This window comes from Bos mutus, chromosome 11 (genome assembly GCF_027580195.1).
Source record: "Bos mutus isolate GX-2022 chromosome 11, NWIPB_WYAK_1.1, whole genome shotgun sequence".
In the NCBI taxonomy this organism is placed as follows: domain Eukaryota; kingdom Metazoa; phylum Chordata; class Mammalia; order Artiodactyla; family Bovidae; genus Bos; species Bos mutus.
Genome location: NC_091627.1, coordinates 176,509 through 199,537, shown reverse-complemented (window position 1 = coordinate 199,537; position 23,029 = coordinate 176,509). Strand labels below are relative to the sequence as shown.

Here is a 23,029-nt window from a genome sequence, read left to right as displayed (position 1 = left end):
AATTTGGAACCATTCTGTTGTTCTATGTCCTGTTCTAACTGTTGCTTCCTGACCTGCATGCAGGTTTCTCAGGAGGCAGGTCAGGTGGTCTGTTGTTCCCATCTCTTTCAGAATATCTCAGTTTGTTGTGATCGACAAGGCCTTAGTGTAGTCAGTGAAGCAGAAGTAGATGTTTTTCTGGAATTCTCTTGTTTTCTCTGTGATCCATTGGATGTTGGCAATTTGATCTCTGGTTCCTCTGCCTTTTCTAAATCCAGCTTGGACATCTGGGAGTTCTTGGTTCGTATACTGTTGAAGCCTACCTTGGAGAATATTGAGCATTACTTGACTAGCGTGTGAGATGAGTGCAATTGTGTGGTAGTTTGAACATTCTCAGGCGTTGCCTTTCTTTGGGATTGGAATGAAAACTGACCTTTTCCAGTCCTGTGGCCGCTGCTGAGTTTTCCAAATTTGCTGGCATACTGAGTGCGGCACTTTCACAGCATCATCTTTTAGGATTTGAAATAGCTCAGCTGGAATCCCATCACCTCCACTAGCTTTGTTTGTAGTGATGCTTCCTAAGGCCCACTTGACTTCACATTCCATGATGTCTGGCTCTGAATGAGTGAGCACACCGTCGTGGTTATCTGGGTCGTGAAGATCTTTTGTACAGTTCTGTGTATTCTTGCCACTCTTCTTAATCTGTTCTGCTTCTGTTAGGCCTGTACTGTTTCTGTCCTTTATTGTGCCCATCTTTGCATGAAATATTCGCATGGTATCTCTAATTCTTTTGAAGAGCTCTCTAGTCTTTTCCACTCTAGTGTTTTCCTCTATTTCTTTGTATTGTTCACTTTGCGTTTGCTGTATTATTACTTAATTGCATTAGTTTAATTGCAGAGGTGCAATAATAAAAGTCACTAATTTTCTGAAATTTGCTGAGGCTTCTTTTGTGATGTAGAATATTTTCAAAGCTATTCCTGTGTACTCTAAAAATATATATTTTCTATTTTTTAGGAATGCATTTTCATAGAAAAGTAGATAGATTGTAGTTGATAGGTAGATAGATAAAGCAGTATATGGGGGATACAGAAGACAGAACGATAAAGTGATCAAGGTGCTAATTCTGTTGTAATCATGCACAGCATTACTGCATTTTGTGTTTAGTCCTTCAGATTCTGTTGAGAGCTTTGCAAGAATCTCCCACCAAGTTGGAGGAGTTTTCATTTTTTTCTTTCTCTGTTTTGATTTTATGATGTTAGATGCATAAAAATTAATGATAATCACATTCCTTGGTGTAATTTTGCTTTCATTATTATGTATTATATCTCTCTTTAGTCTTAATATTGTTAATATTGTTTTTAAATTATATTTTTTCTTGAGTATTATATATCAGCTTCGTTTCCTGTACCGTTTACCTAGTATATACTTTCTAAAATCTGCTTATTTTCAACATTTCTCTATTGTTTTCAGGTATGTCTTTTGTAAGTAGCATATATTTAGACTTTCAAAAGCCCCAATCTAATAATCTATGATTTAATAAGAAATTAAAATTCATTTATATATCGTATGATATATTTGGACTTAATTCTAATGTCTTATGTTTTCTTTTTATATTCCTTCTTTGCCTTTTTTGAGGAGTCTTTGTCTGATTTCTGTAATTTGACTAAATGTTCTGTATTACCTGTTCCCTACACACCTTCCCCCTACACCCCCCGTTGGTTCTGAAATAGACTGTAATTCTATCTATTTACTAGATATCCTTAACATTTTATTTATTAATTTATTATTACAATTATTTTTGATGTAGACCCTTTTAAAGTCTTTATTGAATTTGTTACAATATGGCTTCTGCTTTATGTTTCGGTTTTTTGGCCACAAAGATCTTAACTCCCTGACCAGGGGTCAAACCTGCACCCTCTGCGTGGAAGTTGAAGTCTTAACCACTGGACTGCCAGGAGAGTCCCTTAACCTTTTAAAGATGGATTCATAGCTGTGCATTAGTCTCACCTCACAGGTGGCTCAGTGGTAGAATCCGCCTGCCAAGAAGGAGACATGGGTTCAGTCCCCAGGCTGGGAAGATCCCCTGGGGGAGGAAATGGCAAACCATTCCAGGATTCTTGCCTGGGAAATCCCATGGACAGAGGAACCTGGTGGGCTACCGTTCATAGGGTTGCAAAGAGTCAGACCTTCTAACATGGAGGACAGACGGTTATAGCCCAGCTGCCTGGCAACCTGTGCTTATAAATAAAACTTTATTGGAACACAGTCTTGTCCATTCATTTACATATTATCTCTTTTGCTACATGGCAGAGTTGAGTGGTTGTAACAGAGATCTTATGACTCACAAAGTCTAAATATTTACTACTGGCCCTTTTCAGAAAATGTTTGCCATCCTCCGGCCTAATGCAGTGAAGAGTGATTTAACCTCTGTAACATAATCTGATGCAACTACAGGTGGAACAGCCCCTTCTGTAAATGGTTTTGTTTTTGCCTAGGTTGTTAGTTTTGTGTGTAGAAAATAGTGAAAAATTGGACATCATAATTTTAAAAATCAATGAGTAATTAATTACTTAAAAGTTATTTTCTGGGCCTACCATTGTTCTTGTATCCTGTGCTTTCCCTCGGGTTCAGTTCCTGCGTTGTTTTACTGAGGCTCCGGAGTGATGACTTACTGTTTCTATGAAAATATGTTTATTTTGCCATCACTCTTCTCTCACAGTTTAGCTAGATATAAGGCTCTAAGATGTCAATTACTTTCCTGCTGCTTTTTGAAGGTGTTACTTAGTTGTTTTCTAGCATATTTTCTCTCCCTCTCTTTTTTTCTGAGGTGACGTTTTCTCTCCTTTTAACTATCAGTTTTCTCCCCTAGGTACTTCATCCTTCTTTTTTGAATTCTGGAAATTTCTCTCATCTGTTATCTCTTCAAATGTTGCTTCTTCACCATGTACCCTGGACCCCACATGTGATGTGTGGTATATGGTCTAACCTCCGTTCTACATTAATACTTTCTTTTTATGCTTGATATTCTGTAGTTACTCACACCATTTCTAGCTGGATGTATTTTATTTATCAGATTGTACCCCTAATACACTTTAAATTTGAGAAATCAAGTCTTGAATTCTGGAAATTTCTCATCTGTTATCTCTTCAAATGTTGCTTCTTCACCATGTCCCCTCTATTCTCTGTTTCTGGACCCCACATGTGATGTGTGTTAGGTATATGGTCTAACCTCCGTATCATTTAATTTCTTCTTCACCATGTCCCCTCTATTCTCTTTTTCTGGACCCCACATGTGATGTAATATGGTCTAACCTCCTTCATTTAATTTCTTCTTCACCATGTCCCCTCTATTCTCTTTTTCTGGACCCCACATGTGATGTGTGTTAGGTATATGGTCTAACCTCCGTATCATTTAATTTCTTCTTCACCATGTTCCCTCTATTCTCTTTTTCTGGACCCCACATTGTGATGTTTCTCTGTTTCTGGACCCCACATGTGATGTGTGTTAGTATATGGTCTAACCTCCGTATCATTTAATTTCTTCTTCACCATGTCCCTCTATTCTCTGTTTCTGGACCCCACATGTGATGTGTGTTAGGTATATGGTCTAACCTCCGTGTCATTTAATTTCTTCTTCACCATGTCCCTCTATTCTCTGTTTCTGGACCCCACATGTGATGTGTGTATATGGTATAACCTCCGTGTCTAATTTCCTTCACCATCCCCTCTATCATTTAATTTCTTCTTCACCATGTCCCTCTATTCTCTGTTTCTGGACCCCACATGTGATGTGTGTTAGGTATATGGTCTAACCTCCGTATCATTTAATTTCTTCTTCACCATGTCCCCTCTATTCTCTGTTTCTGGACCCCACATGTGATGTGTGTTAGGTATATGGTCTAACCTCCGTATCATTTAATTTCTTCTTCACCATGTCCCTCTATTCTCTGTTTCTGGACCCCACATGTGATGTGTGTTAGGTATATGGTCTAACCTCCGTATCATTTAATTTCTTCTTCACCATGTCCCCTCTATTCTCTGTTTCTGGACCCCACATGTGATGTGTGTTAGGTATATGGTCTAACCTCCGTATCATTTAATTTCTTCTTCACCATGTCCCTCTATTCTCTGTTTCTGGACCCCATGTGATGTGTGTTAGGTATATGGTCTAACCTCCGTATCATTTAATTTCTTCTTCACCATGTCCCCTCTATTCTCTGTTTCTGGACCCCACATGTGATGTGTGTTAGGTATATGGTCTAACCTCCGTATCATTTAATTTCTTCTTCACCATGTCCCTCTATTCTCTGTTTCTGGACCCCACATGTGATGTGTGTTAGGTATATGGTCTAACCTCCGTATCATTTAATTTCTTCTTCACCATGTCCCCTCTATTCTCTGTTTCTGGATTTCTTCTTCACCACCATGTCCCCTCTATTCTCTGTTTCTGGACCCCACATGTGATGTGTGTTAGGTATATGGTCTAACCTCCGTATCATTTAATTTCTTCTTCACCATGTCCCCTCTATTCTCTGTTTCTGGACCCCACATGTGATGTGTGTTAGGTATATGGTCTAACCTCCGTATCATTTAATTTCTTCTTCACCATGTCCCCTCTATTCTCTGTTTCTGGACCCCACATGTGATGTGTGTTAGGTATATGGTCTAACCTCCGTATCATTTAATTTCTTCTTCACCATGTCCCCTCTATTCTCTGTTTCTGGACCCCACATGTGATGTGTGTTAGGTATATGGTCTAACCTCCGTATCATTTAATTTCTTCTTCACCATGTCCCCTCTATTCTCTGTTTCTGGACCCCACATGTGATGTGTGTTAGGTATATGGTCTAACCTCCGTATCATTTAATTTCTTCTTCACCATGTCCCCTCTATTCTCTGTTTCTGGACCCCACATGTGATGTGTGTTAGGTATATGGTCTAACCTCCGTATCATTTAATTTCTTCTTCACCATGTCCCCTCTATTCTCTGTTTCTGGACCCCACATGTGATGTGTGTTAGGTATATGGTCTAACCTCCGTATCATTTAATTTCTTCTTCACCATGTCCCCTCTATTCTCTGTTTCTGGACCCCACATGTGATGTGTGTTAGGTATATGGTCTAACCTCCGTATCATTTAATTTCTTCTTCACCATGTCCCCTCTATTCTCTGTTTCTGGACCCCACATGTGATGTGTGTTAGGTATATGGTCTAACCTCCGTATAACCTCCCCCACATGTGATGTGTTTAATTGCTTCTTTCTGGACCCCACATGTGATGTGTCACCATGTTCTTCACCATGTCCCTCTATTCTCTGTTTCTGGACCCCACATGTGATGTGTGTTAGGTATATGGTCTAACCTCCGTATCATTTAATTGCTTCTTCACCATGTCCCTCTATTCTCTGTTTCTGGACCCCACATGTGATGTGTGTTAGGTATATGGTCTAACCTCCGTATCATTTAATTTCTTCTTCACCATGTCCCCTCTATTCTCTGTTTCTGGACCCCACATGTGATGTGTGTTAGGTATATGGTCTAACCTCCGTATCATTTAATTTCTTCTTCACCATGTCCCTCTATTCTCTGTTTCTGGACCCCACATGTGATGTGTGTTAGGTATATGGTCTAACCTCCGTATCATTTAATTTCTTCTTCACCATGTCCCTTTCTCTGTTTCTGGACATGTCCCTCTATTCTGTCTGTTTCTGGACCCCACATGTGATGTGTGTTAGGTATATGGTCTAACCTCCGTCCGTCCCCCTCTATTCTCTGTTTCTGGATCATTTAATTGGTCTTCTTCACCATGTCCCATGTCCCCTCTATTCTCTGTTTCTGGACCCCACATGTGATGTGTGTTAGGTATATGGTCTAACCTCCGTATCATTTAATTTCTTCTTCACCATGTCCCCTCTATTCTCTGTTTCTGGACCCACATGTGATGTGTGTTAGGTATATGGTCAACCTCCATTTAATTGCTTCTTCACCATGTCCCTCTATTCTCTGTTTCTGGACCCCACATGTGATGTGTGTTAGGTATATGGTCTAACCTCCGTATCATTTAATTTCTTCTTCACCATGTCCTCTCTATTCTCTGTTTTCTGGACCCCACATGTGATGTGTGTTAGGTATATGGTCTAACCTCCCGTGGTCTTCTTCAACCTCTATTCTCTGTTTCTGGACCCCACATTTAATTGCTTCTTCACCATGTCCCCTCTATTCTCTGTTTCTGGACCCCACATGTGATGTGTGTTAGGTATATGGTCTAACCTCCGTATCATTTAATTCCCCTCTTCTTTTCACCATGTCCCCGTATCATTATTCTCTGTTTCTGGACCCCACATGTGATGTGTGTTAGGTATATGGTCTAACCTCCGTATCATTTAATTTCTTCTTCACCATGTCCCCTCTATTCTCTGTTTCTGGACCCCACATGTGATGTGTGTTAGGTATATGGTCTAACCTCCGTATTCTCTGTTTAATTGATGTGTCTTCTTCACCATGTCCACCATGTCTCTATTCTCTGTTTCTGGACCCCACATGTGATGTGTGTTAGGTATATGGTCTAACCTCCGTATCATTTAATTGCTTCTTCACCATGTCCCCTCTATTCTCTGTTTCTGGACCCCACATGTGATGTGTGTTAGGTATATGGTCTAACCTCCGTATCATTTAATTTCTTCTTCACCATGTCCCTCTATTCTCTGTTTCTGGACCCCACATGTGATGTGTGTTAGGTATATGGTCTAACCTCCGTATCATTTAATTGCTTCTTCACCATGTCCCCTCTATTCTCTGTTTCTGGACCCCACATGTGATGTGTGTTAGGTATATGGTCTAACCTCCGTATCATTTAATTTCTTCTTCACCATGTCCCCTCTATTCTCTGTTTCTGGACCCCACATGTGATGTGTGTTAGGTATATGGTCTAACCTCCCGTATCATTTAATTTCTTCTTCACCATGTCCCTCTATTCTCTGTTTCTGGACCCCACATGTGATGTGTGTTAGGTATATGGTCTTTAACCTTCACCATGTCCCCTATTCTCTGTTTCTGGACCCCACATGTGATTTAATTCTAACCTCCGCTTCTTCACCATGTCCCCTCTATTCTCTGTTTCTGGACCCCACATGTGATGTGTGTTAGGTATATGGTCTAACCTCCGTGTCATTTAATTTCTTCTTCACCATGTCCCTCTATTCTCTGTTTCTGGACCCCACATGTGATGTGTGTTAGGTATATGGTCTTCCGTGTCATTTAATTTCTTCTTCACCTATGTCCCCCACATCTATTCTCTGTTTCTGGACCCCTATTCATGTGATGTGTGTTAGGTATATGGTCTAACCTCCGTATCATTTAATTTCTTCTTCACCATGTCCCCTCTATTCTCTGTTTCTGGACCCCACATGTGATGTGTGTTAGGTATATGGTCTAACCTCCGTATCATTTAATTGCTTCTTCACCATGTCCCTCTATTCTCTGTTTCTGGACCCCACATGTGATGTCATTTAATTTCTTCTTCACCATGTCCCCTCTATTCTCTGTTTCTGGACCCCACATGTGATGTGTCTTAGGTATATGGTCTAACCTCCGTGTCATTTAATTTCTTCTTCACCATGTCCCCTCTATTCTCTGTTTCTGGACCCCACATGTGATGTGTGTTAGGTATATGGTCTAACCTCCGTGTCATTTAATTTCTTCTTCACCATGTCCCCTCTATTCTCTGTTTCTGGACCCCACATGTGATGTGTGTTAGGTATATGGTTGGTCTAACCTCCTCTGTTTCTGTCCCCATTTAATTGCTTCCATTTTTTTTCTTTGTCTTTCTGTTGTTTGATGTGTGTTAGATATGGTCTGATTCATTTAATTTCTTAGTACTGTTTCTCTGTTTCTAAACCCCACATGTGATGTGTGTACTCTATGGTCTATGTCTCCAGTTTAGAGTATGATTATTATTCATATTATTTAAATAAATGTTTGTTTTTTCCAAAAGTTCTAGCTACTATCGTCCAGTAGCTGAATATCCCTCTTAGTATTGGATTTTCTCATGTGCTATGGAATTTTGGTTTGAATAGATTTTCTTGTTGCCCTTCTTTTCTCCGCCCCCTGCCATTTCATCTTATTTTACCCCAGCTGCATCTCAAATGTTATTCCTTACTGCTGTGTCTCTAGAGTTGGGGGCAGAGGGGCAGGCAACAATGCTTTTTCACTGAGAGTCCAAGACTTTTTAAAGGTAGAGTCAACAGGATTGTCAGTGAATTGGATGTGGAGTATAAGAGAGAGACGAGTCAGGTAGGAAGCCTTGGTTCTGGCTTATGTAACACTTGACTAGTGCTGTTCACAGAGAGGGGGGAGCACTGTGGGAGGAGCAAGGTTGGGAGAAAGAATAAATAGTTCTCTAGTTGCCATCATGTAACAGCCCTGAGCTGAAAAATAATACATGCTTTAATATTTACATTAAAGTTTTGAAAAGTATTCTTTAGTTTTATTAATGTGTGATATGCTTTTTTGCTATCCAAATGGAAATGTTGAAAAAGGCAAATGGACGGGCATATGAACCCAGAGTTCCAGATTTGAGTTAAATATATAAATTAGGGAGTAATAAGCTTTCGGTGGTATTCAAAGCTATTGGGTGGATTCTGAACGGTGAGCCCTGACGTGTTAAAGTTTTCAGTCTGGTAGAGGGGGCAGAGCTGACAAAAGGACTCCCAGTGTGTCAAGGAGAAAACGAGAGAGCTGACCAGTGGGCAAGAGGAGAGACCATTTACAGGAGACTTGACTGTTGATGTTGGCAAGAAGGCGTGACGAAAGAGTGGAAAGGTGGGAGTGAGAATGCAGTTGGACAAAGCTGAGGAGAGGCTGAAGAGTTAACAGTGGGAGAGCGAGGACTGGCACTGACTGAGTTTTGGAGTGCAGGGAGCAGAGAAGGTGTCCGGGCTCGGAGACAGATACAGAATGTTCTGTTTTGTTTTAAGATGGGAGACACTGGGGGTATGCTTTATGCTAATGGGGTTTTCTGAACCCTCTGTTCGCTGTCTCCACTCTTCGTTCCTGTGTTCTCCTGTGGTGAAGTGGGGAAGGGGCCTGTGGCATCCGTTCAGAAGTCCCTCAGGCTCATTCTTCTGCTCTCAGTATCACCATCGCTCATGAGGCAACTTGGAGTGCAGCTGGGGTTGCTTGGGGACATGGTTCAGGCTAGGACTCATTTCAAGGACAGATTCAGGGCTGGGCCAGGGACCAGAGACCACGTGTTCTCTCAGGGGTGATGCCCGGAAGCATGATCGTGCTGGTAAAAGCCATCACTAGCATTACTGGCAAGGATGTCTGAACTCAGTTCCTGGCCTCCCCTGCCTGGTACGCTGGTGCTTGGACAGCGGGGGACACAGGCATGAAGATGTCACTGCTCTTGGAGGACAGGACGTGGGTGGCGGGAGGGGCGTGCCCTCTTCTCAACACCGTGCAGAAGCCCTTACTTCCCGCTTGTCTTTGTTCCTGCCAGGATCCTCGCCACAGCTGGCACTGACTTTGACCTGCGAACACTGCGGGCTGTGCGTGTACTGAGGCCCCTGAAGCTGGTGTCTGGGATTCCAAGTGAGTCTGGCGAAAGCAATCAGGCCCAGCCTACCTGGACACTGACCTTGTCCCCTACACCTGCCACAGCTGCAGTGAGGCCCTGACCTCCGGACCCTCTGGTGACTCTGAGCTTGCCACCCTTAGCCCCAGGGAACCAGGTTTGAAGGCACAAATGGCCCTTCTCCATCCTCTCCTGTTTCCTTGAAAGACTAGAGGGTAACCCGGCTTCCTACGTGGAAGCTTTGCTCCTCTCACACCCTTTGCTGTATTTGCAGCTCTTTGCTTCTTTTCCTGGGGTTAAAGGGCAGATGAGAGATGAGCCAAGGTGGTGGGGCAGGGAACACATTCAGAGGCTGCAGAGGGCCATCTGTCCTGGCTCAGGCTAGGCAGGGCTGTCAAGACCTGTGACCCAGTTAAGACGTGCTCCGGGACTGGGTGGCTTAAGAGGCCACGTGGGGGCAGAGAGTGGCCAGGTTGCCTTGAGAGTGGTGACTGCCTGGGCCCATGTTCCTCCAGGCCAGTGGGAGTTTGGATTTCCTTCAGGGCCCGGGTGGCAGGCCTGGAACTGTGCCACCTGAGCCCATTGCAAGGAAGACTGCTGGTCAGCTCCCTGTACTGCCCCAAGACCCTGCCAGGAAGCAGCTCAGGCCTGTACCCAGGAGCAAGTTCAAGGTTGGAAGTGGGATTGTTCCCCTGGCCTGGACATACTCATGCCCTACAGTCAGTGGTAGAACCCTCCTTAGGAGTAGGCCCCCTGTTTTCCTTTCCCTCAGGAGTGGGTCTGTCAGGAACCCTTATTTTTCATTCCCAGCATCCCCTGCACTTAGTTCCCATGATCCCCTGCTCTTCCGTTCCAGCATCCCCTGTTCTTCATTCCCAGCATCCCCTGCTCTTAGTTCCCAGGATCCCCTGCTCTCCCTCCCAGGATCCCCTGCTTTCAGCTCCCAGGAGTTCCTCCTCTTTCCTCTCAGGACTCTCCGCTTTTGCTCCACCCTGAGCCCTCCACAGACTCAGAGTGCTCGTCAGTACTTCCTACTGATACCCCCGCACACCGTCCCTCCCTCTGACTGGGACTCTGCTCAGTCCACTCCCCCGTGAGACCCCTCTGCTTTGTCCCCCACCTCAAGGACCCTCAGCTCTACCCAGGGAGGCACTCACTGTTCTGTCCCGCTTCCCCACCACTCCCTCTCTGTCCCCTGCTTTGAGGGCCCAGCTCTGTCCTTCGGCCTCATGAGCACTCATTGCTCCACACTTGGCCCAGGACTCAGCCCTGCCCACCCAGGCTCTTGCTGTTCTGTCCACACCCCAGTCCACTCCCTGCTTTGCCCACTGTGTGCCTGACCTGCCTGCTTCACCTGCTCTGCCCAGGTTTGCAGGTGGTGCTCAAGTCCATCATGAAGGCCATGGTTCCGCTCCTGCAGATTGGGCTGCTTCTCTTTTTCGCCATCCTCATGTTCGCCATCATTGGCCTCGAGTTCTACATGGGCAAATTCCACAAGGCTTGTTTCCCCAACAGCACAGGTGAGGCCTTGAAGTACCTGTCGGACCCAGAGGAGGACCACAGACTCATTCGTCCCGGAGAGATTCACTGTTCTGGGCCCTGAGGGGGCCTTCTAGGTGCTAGACAAAGGAAGTGGACCCAGGCAAGAGTCTTATAAACGCAAACACACGAAGTAATTACTGAAGTTACAGTAGTAACTTCTAGGAGGGAAACAAGAAGGGTGTCTGAAATAGCATGATTTGGGGTCTGTCTCACAGACAGTAGCCTGGGGAGGCCTCTCTGTCAGGGTGATAGTTGGACAGCGACCTGAGTGTGGTGAGAGGGGGCCCATCAGCAGCCTGCCAGAAGCTCCGGTTACAAGGACTTGTAAGTGTGAAGGGCTAGAGTGAGAAGCAGTGAGTGGAGGGGCCTCACGTGGGTTCAGGCCATGTAGGACTCTGAATCTTATTCCTAGAGAAGTGGGAGGACAGTGGGGCCTTGAGTGAGCGCTGGTACCCTCTGATTGTTCTGGCTGCTCTGGGGAGGCAGATCAAACAGGGGAGAGTCAGAGAGTCAAATCTCAGTCCAGGAGAGATGGATGGAGGCGGGGGCCAGGCTGTTTGGCAGTTGGTATTGTTTTAGTCACTAAGTCGTGTCTGACTCTTTGTGACGCCAGGAACTGTAACCCACCAGGCTCCTCTGTCCATGGGGTTTCCCAGACAAGAATACTGGAGTGGGTTGCCATTTCCTTCTTTAGGGGATCTTCCCAGACCAGGGATGGAACCCAAGTCTCCCGCACTGGCAGGCACATTCTTTATCACTGAGCCCCGGGGAAACCTGTTTGGCTCTTAGAATCTGTGATGTTCTGGGTATATTTTGCAGTGTGGCCTGCTGGGCCATCTGGGTTTTCTGGGCAACTGTATGTGGAGTAAGGGAAAGTGAAGAGTTAAGGGTGACACAAGGGTTTGTGTCTTGAGCTACAAACACATTAAAGGAGAAAACCTGTATGATCATCTCAGTAGAGGCAGGAAAAGTTTATTAAAGTTTAAATCATTCATAATTTTAAAAACCCTCTTAATCAAACTGGAAATAAGGGGAATTTGCTTAAACTACCTAAAATTCCCTTCAGACATCATACTTTGTCATCGGTCTTGAGAGCTTTTCCTTTGAAGTGAAAACAGAGATAAAGGCACACGCGGTCACCTCTGGTCCATCTAGCCTTGGTGGTTGTGGCCAGTGATGTGAGGCAAGAAAAAGAACAAAAGCTCTAAGAAGAATGTGAAAGGAGGAAATGAAACTGTCATTATTCACAGAGAATACAATTGTCTACAAATAGACAAACAATGATTTTCTGGTTTTCTTTATGAGCATTTATTGAGATAATTGGAAGAAAGGAATAAACTTGTGTGATCAGTTTTGCCTTCTAAATCTGGGAATATTTGCTTCCCATCCTAGCTATTCCTAAAATTTCCCCTATCCTGATGGGAGAGCTTTTCCATGTGTTGTTATGCATTTTTTAAGAATAGTTTTTTCTTTAGGTTTTGGGAGGGAGGGACTAGCATGAGCTGCTTGCCTCCTTACTCCAGAGGTTAGCCCTGGTTTTCTGTGATTTCTTTAGCATCTCTTTGTGTGGCTCCTGGCTGCCAGCAAGAGTGTGTCCCCTTTGCTGGGGCCAGTGCCAGGAGAACTGGGCCCTGAGGCCCAGCCATGCTCTGGGCCTGTGTTGGTCAACCTGCCTGAAGAGCACCGGGGCTGCAGGGCTCCGTCCAGCTTGGTTCTGGCTCCAGAGTGACAGGCAGACCTGTGTGTTGGGGAAGTCTGGGTGGAGGTTTGGCTGTGGGACAGTTGGGGTGATGGCGATAGGAAGAGTAGGAGGTTAGGAGTTGGTTGTTTTTGATTTTAAGGTGAATGAGTTCTCAGCATATTTACATAGTGATGGGCAGTTTCTGTGGGGAAGGGGAGGTTGACCAGCTGTTCCTGAGAGGGTGGGTCTGAGGCTGGGGCCGAGGATGGAGACAGGGCATGTGCAGCAGTGCCAGGAGGCAGTTTCCCTTGGTGCCTGATCCCTTTCTCCCGTGCTGAGGTCTGGGCCCCGCAGTCCCAGTGGGGTGCAGAGCTCGGGGTTCCTCAGTGCAGCCCTGCCTGCTCTTCTCCTCGCAGACGCAGATCCGGTGGGTGACTTCCCATGCGGCAGGGAGGCCCCGGCGCGGCTGTGCGAGGGTGACACTGAGTGCCGGGAGTACTGGGCGGGCCCCAACTTCGGCATCACCAACTTCGACAACATCCTGTTCGCCATCCTGACGGTGTTCCAGTGCATCACCATGGAGGGCTGGACCGACATCCTCTACAACGTAAGTCGGGTCTTGGTCCGGGAGCTCCTGGGCCCCCTTGGGGCGAGGCTTCTGTCCAGACTCGGGCTGCCTTCTCCCCCCAGGATGGGACACAGGCTCCTTCGGGCAGCTCCCCTGCAGGGCCACTGACCTGGGTTCTGGAGTCTCCAGGCAACTTCTGTTTTGAAAGTGAAGGTGAGGGCTGGGTGGTGAAGGTTAGAAAAAACAATTCCAGAGGAGGTGGACCTGCCACTGCTGGTGACGAGAGCCCTGCGTGCAGACGTGGGAGTGAGGCTTGGAGAAGCTAGTTAACTCGTTCTGGGCTTGAGGCAGCAGGCTGCTGCCTGGTGAATGGGAGGAGCAGGGCCGAGGTGCAGGGAGGATGCACTGATTGTGCCAGGGTCCTGGGGGTGGGAAGTGGGGTCTGGGGGATCCTGGGGGTGGGAACCAGGGTCCTGGGGGTGGGAAGTATGTTGTATACCTTTGTTTGCTTCCCTCTGAGTCTCCCTCCTGCTCTCCTGCCCGCCCTCCCCGTCTTCCCTGTCGTTAGGACTCTAGTCCAGCCCAGCAGTGTAGGGTGGTCTGGGGGTTGGTGCTTGTGGACAGAAGCTGGGTATAAGGCCCTCTGGGGCTTCCTGATGACGTGTCTCATGCCTGCCTCCCCTCCACCTGAGGCTCTTCTTGGGGACTCCTGGGTTGCTCTCGGTGTCTTTTTTTATGTGACGACCCCCATCCCCACAGAGCTATGCTCTAGAGTCCTGTGATCATGGGCACGAGAACAGTTAAGTTAGAGGGAGTGGAGAAAGGCAGTGCATTTGAAACAGGAGTTTTGGAAGGTCTGGCTGGTGGATCGCTGTGTCTTGGTGGCTGGAGGGTGTGTTGTGCCGGGAGCTGTGGAGGGGACTTGGGGAGTGTGAGCTGTTTCACTTGAACCTGTCGCTTGTGCACTGGGGCGGGGCTCGGGCCGCCAGCCTCTGGAGTAGCCACGCGCTTCTGGCGTGAACAAGGATGGGAGGAACAGGCTGGAATCCTCTGCTCTGCGACTCGTCTTAGAGTTCATGGAGACTTGGTGGGTCTCAGGGCTGCACATCTGGCAGTGCTTGGTAAGTGCCGGCTGGGCAGGAAGGTGGCAGAGGGTGAGTTATGGAAAAGCTGGCCCGAGGTCCACTGAGCCAGAGCCCTCCTTGGAGACAGAGTCGTGTCTGATGACAGGCTTGGTTTGATCAAGGGAGAAACAGAGACAAGGGCGGTGATGAGGAGCTTGGCCATTCTCTCCCTGCAGCCAATCCAGGAACAATTTCCACAAAGACAAACCCTAAAAATAGCTGGAGATGGCCACGTCCCTGCCAGCCCCACCGAGCGGGGCACTGCATGAGCCATGGGACTTGGCCACTGCCCAGGTGACTCAGCCTGGTGGGCCTGTGCCCCCAGGGGTGGGTGGGTGGGAGGCGCTGGTCAGGAAGGGCCACAGAGGCTCCCCTGACATATTTCCAGGGGACACACTGGGAGCAGACGCTACAGGCACAGTGGTGGCAGGAGGCTTTCGATAAATAATGCCAGTCAGTAACGGCAAGTTCAGCGAAGGGAGCAGGAGGACGAGGGGCAGGGGTGGCAGGTCAGGGGCACTGGGAAAGCAAGATCTGTGGGGTCTGGGAGCCAGACATGCAGAGCCTGCGGGACAGTGCTGGGGAGTCTGCAGGGCACCGGCATGCCATGCAGGGTGTGGGCCATGAGCCTGGTGCCCGGAGCCCGTGGCTGAGAACGCTGAGTCTGTTCCACACGGAGGGGTTACGGGGCCAGTTGCTGGAGATCAGACAGGCTTTGTTCTCTTCTGTCCACACCAGGGGTTGAACCCAGGTCCTCGGCAGTGGAAGCGCAGAGTCCTAACCACTGCACCGCCAGGAATGTCCCCAGAGAGGACATCTGAAGAGTGTTCTCTGGCAGGAGAGGCTGTCTTTCCCCACAGCCCAGGGTCGGGGCATTCGTGGTTGCCTCAGACAAATGCTCCTTGATGGAGCCTTCGAGGGGCGGCGCCTCAGGCCTGCACATTGGGCTGGGGGGCTAGGGGTGGGGGGCTGGGGCTGGGGGGCGGTAAGCACCTGTGCCGCCTGGGGAGAGCAGGCCGCCCGGCGCCTCATGGAGACTGGCTGCTGAGGCGCTGGCGGTGGTGGCAGGCAGGTCCCCGTCTTGAGGAGAAATGGCCGTCTGGGTTCTGAGGAGTGTGGTCAGATGGGTCCTGAAAGAGCCCACACAAGTGTCTTGTGAGGGATGAGTCAGCTGCGAGTTCCTGCCGGGCTGGGGAGGTGGGTTATCTTGGGACAGTGGGCCCCGTGCACGGAGGACTGTCCCCCCGCCCATTCCTCTGCGTCAGTAGCGCCGGGGTCAGAGGCCCTGGAAGGAGGGACAGAGCGAGGCGTGGTGGGCAGAGAGGGCTGCGCTGTCCTTTCCCTCTGAAAGCAGCCAGCTGTGCAGGCCCGCGGAGGAGGGACGATGGTCTCGGTGAGAAGCACGGCAGCTGGGACGGGATGCTTAATTACTGAGTTCAGCCTGTGTTTTCTACTTGTGTTGATCGTCACAGGACCTATCCACATTTTCATCCTGGGCTGTGACTATGTTCAGCGGGCCCATAGGCGGTAAATAATGTGGGTTTATGGTTAAGCACGTGTGGTTTTGCATCTGATCACTGCACTCGTTTTGTGAAGATCTGAGGAAGGGGCCTTCAGATATGTAGGTGAAAAGCTCCGTTTTGAAGTTAGTGCAGACCAAACTTGTTCATTGGTTCAGTGTGATGTTTAATGTGAAAGAAAGAGGGATCAAAGATGCTGTGACTTGAGCCATTAGGAACGGTGGTGCCTTTTACTGAGAAAGGTGATTGTGGAATTTTGTTTAGCAGAATGTTGTGGTGGACACTGAGAACTCACTCTGCTTTGTCCCTAGGAAGCTGAACGCACTGTTTCATCCAAGTGGAGGTGCTGAGTATACAGTTGAGTGTATGAGAAGGGAGTTCGGGGGGACAGCAGGGCTGAGGGTGCATGTGTGAAGTCATGGGTGATGTTTCAAATTACAAGACAGGATGAGATCGCCCAGTGTGAATGTGTGGAGCTAGAAGCAAGATGGCTAAAAATGGAGCTTGTGTGAGCCTTTGGCTGTCAGGAGACTTCCAACACGCAGAAGCCAAGTAGGAGAGAAGGAGCCAGAGAAGAGCGCGAGGCGGGCCTGGGGGGAGCTGGAGCCCCCGCAGTGTGCCGTGTCCTGGAAGCCGAGCACAGCGTTTCCAGAGTGATTCCAGACCAGCTGTCGCCAAGAAGTCCCAGGAGACGGGCAGTTAGTGGGAATAGAGCCTTGGAATTCACAGGTTAAAGAGGCCAAGATTGAAGGTGAGGATGGCAGGGCCATGAGGCACCTGCAGGGACACGTGGGAACTGGCTCTCTTTTTATTTATTTATTTTTTGGCTCTCTTTTTAAATGAAACTTTTTATTTGTGGTAAGGTAGGTGCGCATGCAGTTGTAAGAATTAATACAGAGAGAGCCCATGTATGCTTTGCCTGCTTCTGCCAACAGCCTGCAAAACAGGCGACTCCCAGAACAGGACGGTGACCCTGCTGCGGTGGAGACAGTGTCCTGTCGGCAGGGTGTCCTGCTGCCCTCTGAGGGCCACGCCCGCCTCTCTCTTGCCCTCATCCCTGGTCAGCACTTGCCTTTTGCCACATCGATAATTCTGCCTTTTCAAGAATGTTATGTAGATGAAACCAGACCCTGTGTGATTTGGGGTATTGGTTTTTTTTCCCTCAGCATAATTCTCTGGAGACACATCTGGATTATTGCATGTCAGCAGTTTCTTCATTTTTCTTTTTTTTTTTTGGCTGAGTGGTCCCCAAGGTGTGAGTGAACTACAGCGTTTAATACTCACCTGTAAAGAACGTGTGTGTTGTCTCTGCTTGGGGTTATCATGAATAAAGCTGCTCTACACGTTTGTGGGCAGATTTTTAAAAAAATATTTGTTTATTTCTGGCTGTGCTGGGTCTTTGTTGGGGTCTGCTCTCCAGTTGCGGTGCATATGTTTCTTGTTGCGGCAGCTTCTCTTGTCGTGGAGCGCGGGCTCCAGGCTGTGCAGGTCTCAGGGGCTGGGCGAGTGCGCTCCGTGGCTGTGGCGAGTGGGCTCAGTAGCTGCAGCTCCTGGGCTCGGGAGCACAGGCTCAATAGTTACTTGGGATCTTCCTGGATCAGAGATTGAACTCGTGTCTCATGCATTGGCAGGCAGATTCTTTACCACTGAGCCACCAGGGAAGTCCTGTGGGCAGGTTTTTGTGCAAATGAAAGTTTTCATTTCTCTGGGTTAAATGCTCAAGAGTGCAATTTCTGGGTTGTATGTTTAATTTTTTAGGAAACTAACATCTTTCAAAGACCTGTATTCTTTTGGATCCACCAGCAGTGTATGAGTAATCTAGTTTCTCTGTCTCCTCACTGATATTTGGTGTTTTTAACTTCAGCCATTCTGGCTGTGCAGACATGTATCGTCATGGATTTCCCAGTGGCCGATAGTGCTAAGATCTGCTCATGCTGATTTGCTGTTTGTGCGTCTTCTTCAGTGAAATAGCTCTTCCTATCTTTAGCTCATGTTCTGGATTGTTCTTTTGCTGTACAGTTTATATATATATTCCAGATATGAATTGTTTGTCAGATGTATGGTTTGCAAATATGTTCTCTGAGTCAGTAGCTTGTCTTTGCATACTCCTCACTTGACCTGTGAAAGAACATACCTATTTAATTTGGATAAAGTCCTGTTTAGTGGTTTTTTCTTTTGTGGACTGCGCTTTTGGCATAAAATCTAATAACTCTTTGCCTAGTCCTAAATCAAATATTTTCTCCTATATTTTTTCTAACATTTTTATTCTTTTACATGTAAGCCTGTGATCCGTCTTGTGTTAATTTTTGTATGAAGTGTGAGGTCTAGGTTGAGGTGTGCTCCCCCCGCCCCCTCCCTCCCTCCTTCCCTTTTCTCTCTCCCTCCCTCCCTTCTTCCTCCCTTTCTCTGGGTTGTGGACATCCAGTTGCCCCAGCAACACTTGTTGAAATGCTCTATTTCCTCCACTGAACTGCTTTTGCACCTTTGCAGACAGCCCGCTGGGCATGCGTGCGTGGGTCCATCTCTGTCCCAGTGAGCTCTGTGTCTGCCCCTCTGCTGGTGTCATGCAGGCCTCAGTGTTGTAGCCATACTATAAATCTTTTAAACCAGATAGATCCCTCCCGTTTTATTCAGTTTGGGAGAATTGCATCTTTACTGTACTGGCTCTTTCAATCCATGACATGGAGTATCTCTCCCTTTATTTAGACTGTTTTTGATTTCTTCAGTCAGAATTTTATAGTTTTCAGCATACAAGTCCTGTACGTGTTTGTTAGATTGTAAATGGTATTGTATTTTAAATCTTGGTGTCCATATATAGTTTCATCGCTAGTATACTGAAATGCGGGTTTCCTAGGGGGCACAGGGGTAAAGAATCCTCCTGCCAAAGCAGGAGACACAAGAGCGGAGGGTGTGATCTCTGGGTTGGGAAGATCCCCTCGAGCAGGAAATGGCAACCCACTCAGTATTCTTGCCTGGAAATTTCCATGGACAGACGAGACTGGTGGGCTACAGTCCCTAGGGTCGCGAAGAGTCAGACATGACTGAGTGACTGAGCACACAAACATATAAAGAAATACAACTGATTTTTGTAAGTTGATCTTATATTCCTGACCTTTCTGAACTCACTTATTAATTCTAGGAGATTTTTTGGAGATTCCTTGGGATTTCCTATATAGATAGCTGTGTCATTTGTAAATAGGAATGATTTCTTTTTTTCTGACCTGTATGCCTTTTATGTTTTAATTTTTTAAAGTTTTTATTGAATTTGTTACAATGTTGCTTCCATTTCAAGTTTGTTTTTTTGGCCATGAGACATGTGGGGTCTAGTTCCCTAAGCAGAGGTAAAACCTGTACCAACCTGTACCCCTACGTTGGAAGGCGGGGTCTTAAGCACTGGATCACCAGGAAAGTTCCCCTGTGTGCCTTTTATCTTCTGGCTCTTGCTTGATTTCAGTGGCTAAAACGCCCACCGTCACAGTAATTAACAGAGTAGTGAGAGCAGACGTGCTTCCCATTCTCCAAGGCTCAGGGGAAAGCATTCCGTTTTCACTGCTGAGGTGTAATGTTAGCTGTCAGCTTTTCTGCAGATGCTCTTTATCAAGCTGAGTCAGTCCTTGGATTCCTAATTTTTCTGAGAGTTTTTATCATGAATGGGTGTTGAGTTTTGTAAAATACTTTTTCTGCCTTGGTATGATTATGTGATTTTCTTCCTTTAGCCTGTTAATGGTGGATTACGCTGATTGACTTTTGAATACTGAACCAACATTGCACTCCTGGAAAAAACCCATGTGCTCATGGCACACAATTACTTTATGCACTGCTTAGTTCCATTTGCTGATATTTTATCAAGGTGGCCTGTATGCATATGTACAGTCGATTTACAGTGTTGTGCCAGTGTCTGATAAACAGCAAAGCGACTCAATTGTACATAAATACATTCTTTTTATGTTCTTTTCCATTACAGTGTATCACAGTGTATTACTGTGATATAGTACGGTATATCACAGTACCACACCTTAGGACCTCATTTTCATCCATTCTAAACCCTATAGTTTTCACCTGCCAACGCCCACCTCCCAGCACACCCCTCTCCCCCCTCCTCCTGTTGAACAACAGCAGCAGAACAACACAGACTCACAGACAGTCTCTGCGTCTCTGCGTCTCTACGTCTCTACGTCTCTGCGTCTCTGCGTCTCTATGTCTCTGCGTCTCTGCGTCTCTGCGTCTCTGCGTCTCTGCGTCTCTGCGTCTCTGCGTCTCTACGTCTCTACGTCTCTGCGTCTCTGCGTCTCTACGTCTGTGAGTCTGTGTTTGTTCTGTTGTCGTTGTTCATTTGCTGGGTTGTGTCTCACTCTTTGTGATCCCATGAACTGACGCACACCAGGCTTCCCTTTCCTTCACTATCTCCCTGAGTTTGCTCAAGCTCATGTCCATCTAGTCAGTGATGCCATCCAACCACCTTATCCTCTGTCACCCCTTTCTCCTCTTGCCCCCAGTCTTTCCTGGCATCAGGGTCTTTTTTTAATGAGTTGGTTCTTTGCATCAGATGACCAAAGTATTGGAGCTTCAGCAGCTGTCCTTCTCATGAATATTCTGGGTTGATTTCCTTTAGGATTGACTGGTTTGATATCCTTGCTGTCCAAGGACTCTCAAGAGTCTTCTCTAGCACCATAATTCAAAACCATCAATTCTTCAGTGCTCAAGCTTCTTTATGGTTCAACTTTCACATCCATACGTGATTGCTGGAAAAACCATAGCTTTGACTATATGGACGTTTGTTGGCAAGTAATGTCTCTGACTTTTTAATACACTGTCTAGGTTTGTAGAGCAAGCGTCTTTTAATTTTGTGACTGCAGTTACTGTCTGCAGTGATTTTGAAGCCTAAGAAAATGATGTGACACTATTTCCACTCTTTCCCCATCTATTTGCCATGACGTGATGGAACTGAATGCCATGATCTTCGTTTTTCTGAGTGTTGAATTTTAAGCCCGCTTTTTCACTCTCCTCTTTCACTTTCATCAAGAGGTTCTTTAGTTCATCTTCACTTTCTGCCATAAGGGTGGTGCCATCTGCATATCTGAGGTTGTTGATATTTCTCCTGGCAATTTTAATTCAGGCTTGTGAGTCATCCAGTCCGGCATTTCTCATGATGTACTCTGCATATAAGTTAAATAAGCAGGATGACAATATACAGCCTTGACTTACTCTTTTCCTGATTTGGAACCAGTCCGTTGTCCCAAGTCCAGTTCTAGCTGTTGCTTTTTGTCCTGCATGCAGGTTTCTTAGGAGGAGGTCAGGTGGCCTGGTATTCTCATCTCTTTAAGAATACTCCGCAGTTTGTTGTGATCCACACAGTCAAAGGCTTTAGCATAGTCAGTGAAGCAGAAGTAGAGTCTTTTTTTTGGAATTCCCCTGATTTTTCTATGATCTAGCGGATGTTGGCAATTTGATCTCTGGTTCTTCTGCCTTTTCTATGACCAGCTTGTACATCTGGAAGTTCTTGGTTCACGAACTGCTGAAACCTCAGTCAGTTCAGTTCAGTTGCTCAATTGTGTCTGACTCTTTGTGACCCCATGAACCGCAGCACGCCAGGCCTCCCTGTCCATCACCAACTCCCAGAGTCCACCCAAACCCACGTTCATCGAGTCGGTGATGCCATCCAATCATCTCATCCTGTGTCGTTCCCTTCTCCTCCTGCCTTCAGTCTTTCCCAGCATCAGGGTCTTTTCAAATGAGTCAGTTCTTCACATCAGGTGATCAAAGTATTGGAGTTTCAGCTTCAGCATCAGTCCTTCCAATGAATATTCAGGACTGATTTCCTTTAGGATGGACTGGTTGGATCTCTTTGCAGTCCAAGGGACTCTCAAGAGTCTTCTCAACACCACAGTTCAAAAGCATCAGTTCTTTGGTGCTCAGCTTTCTTTATGGTCCAACTCTCACGTCCATACATGACTACTGGAAAAACCATAGCTTTGACTAGACGGACCTTTGTTGGCAAAAAAGCACTACACCTTTGTTGGCTGAAGCCTGGCTTGGAGAATTTTGAGCATAATCTAGCATGTGAGAAGAGTGCGATTGTGCGGTGGTTTGAGCATTCTTTGGCATTGCCCTTGGCATTGCCCTTCTTTGGGATTGGAATGAAAACTGACCTTTTCTAGTCCTGTGGCCTCTGCTGAGTTTTCCAAATTTGCTGGCATATTGAGTGCAGCACTTTCACAGCAACATCTTTTAGGATTTGAAGTAGCTCAGCTGCATCCAGCTGAACTACTCCACTCGTCCAGCTGAACCACCTCCACTATCTTTCTTCGTAGCAATGCTTCCTAAGGCCCTCTTGACTTGACACTCCAGGACGTCTGGTGCTAGGTCAGTGATCCCACCATTGTGGCTATCTGGGACATTAAGAGCTTTTCTGGACAGTTCTTCTGTGTATTCTTGCCACATCTTCTTCATCTCTTCTGTTCCTGTTAGGTCCTTGCCATTTTTGCACTTTATTGTGCCCATCTTTGCATGAAATGTTCCCTTGGTATCTTCAGTTTTCTTACAGAGGTCTCTATCTGGTAGATAGGTTCATGTGTTCCATATTTTAGATCCCACAGGTACGTGGTATCGTATGATACTTGTTTTCGTCTTTCTGACTTACTCCACTTAGTATGACAAACTCTAGGTCCATTTGTGTTGCTGCAAATGCATTATTCGTTCTTCTTATGGCTGAGCGGCGTTCCACTGTATATGTATGCACCGCTTCTTCTTTATCCCTTCATCTGTTGTTGGGCATCTAGGCTGTTTCCATGTTTGGCTGCTGTAAATAGTGCTTCTGTGAGCATCCAGGTGTGTGTATCCTTTTGAATTAGAGTTTCGTCTGGATGTATGCCCAGGAGTGGGATTGCTGGATCTTACGGTGATTCTATTTTTAGTTTTCTGAGGAACCTCCTTATTGTTTTCCCTAGTGGCTGTACTAACTGACATTCTCACCAACAGTGAAGGAAGGCTCCCTTTTTTCCATGCCCTCTCCAACATTTGTCATTTCTAGACTTCTCAGTGA

General features: G+C 46.6%; 1 protein-coding gene across 2 annotated transcripts in view; it reads left to right on the top strand.

Annotated features, from left to right (window-relative positions):
* The window catches only part of CACNA1B (calcium voltage-gated channel subunit alpha1 B), a 209,995-nt gene that overhangs the window by 37,388 nt on the left and 149,578 nt on the right, over positions 1-23,029 (top strand). For both annotated transcript variants that reach the window (XM_070380086.1, XM_070380087.1), the window contains exons 4-6: positions 9,478-9,569; positions 10,920-11,072; positions 13,192-13,382. In XM_070380086.1, the coding sequence (XP_070236187.1) occupies positions 9,478-9,569; positions 10,920-11,072; positions 13,192-13,382 (436 nt within the window). The remainder of the gene's footprint in view (positions 1-9,477; positions 9,570-10,919; positions 11,073-13,191; positions 13,383-23,029) is intronic.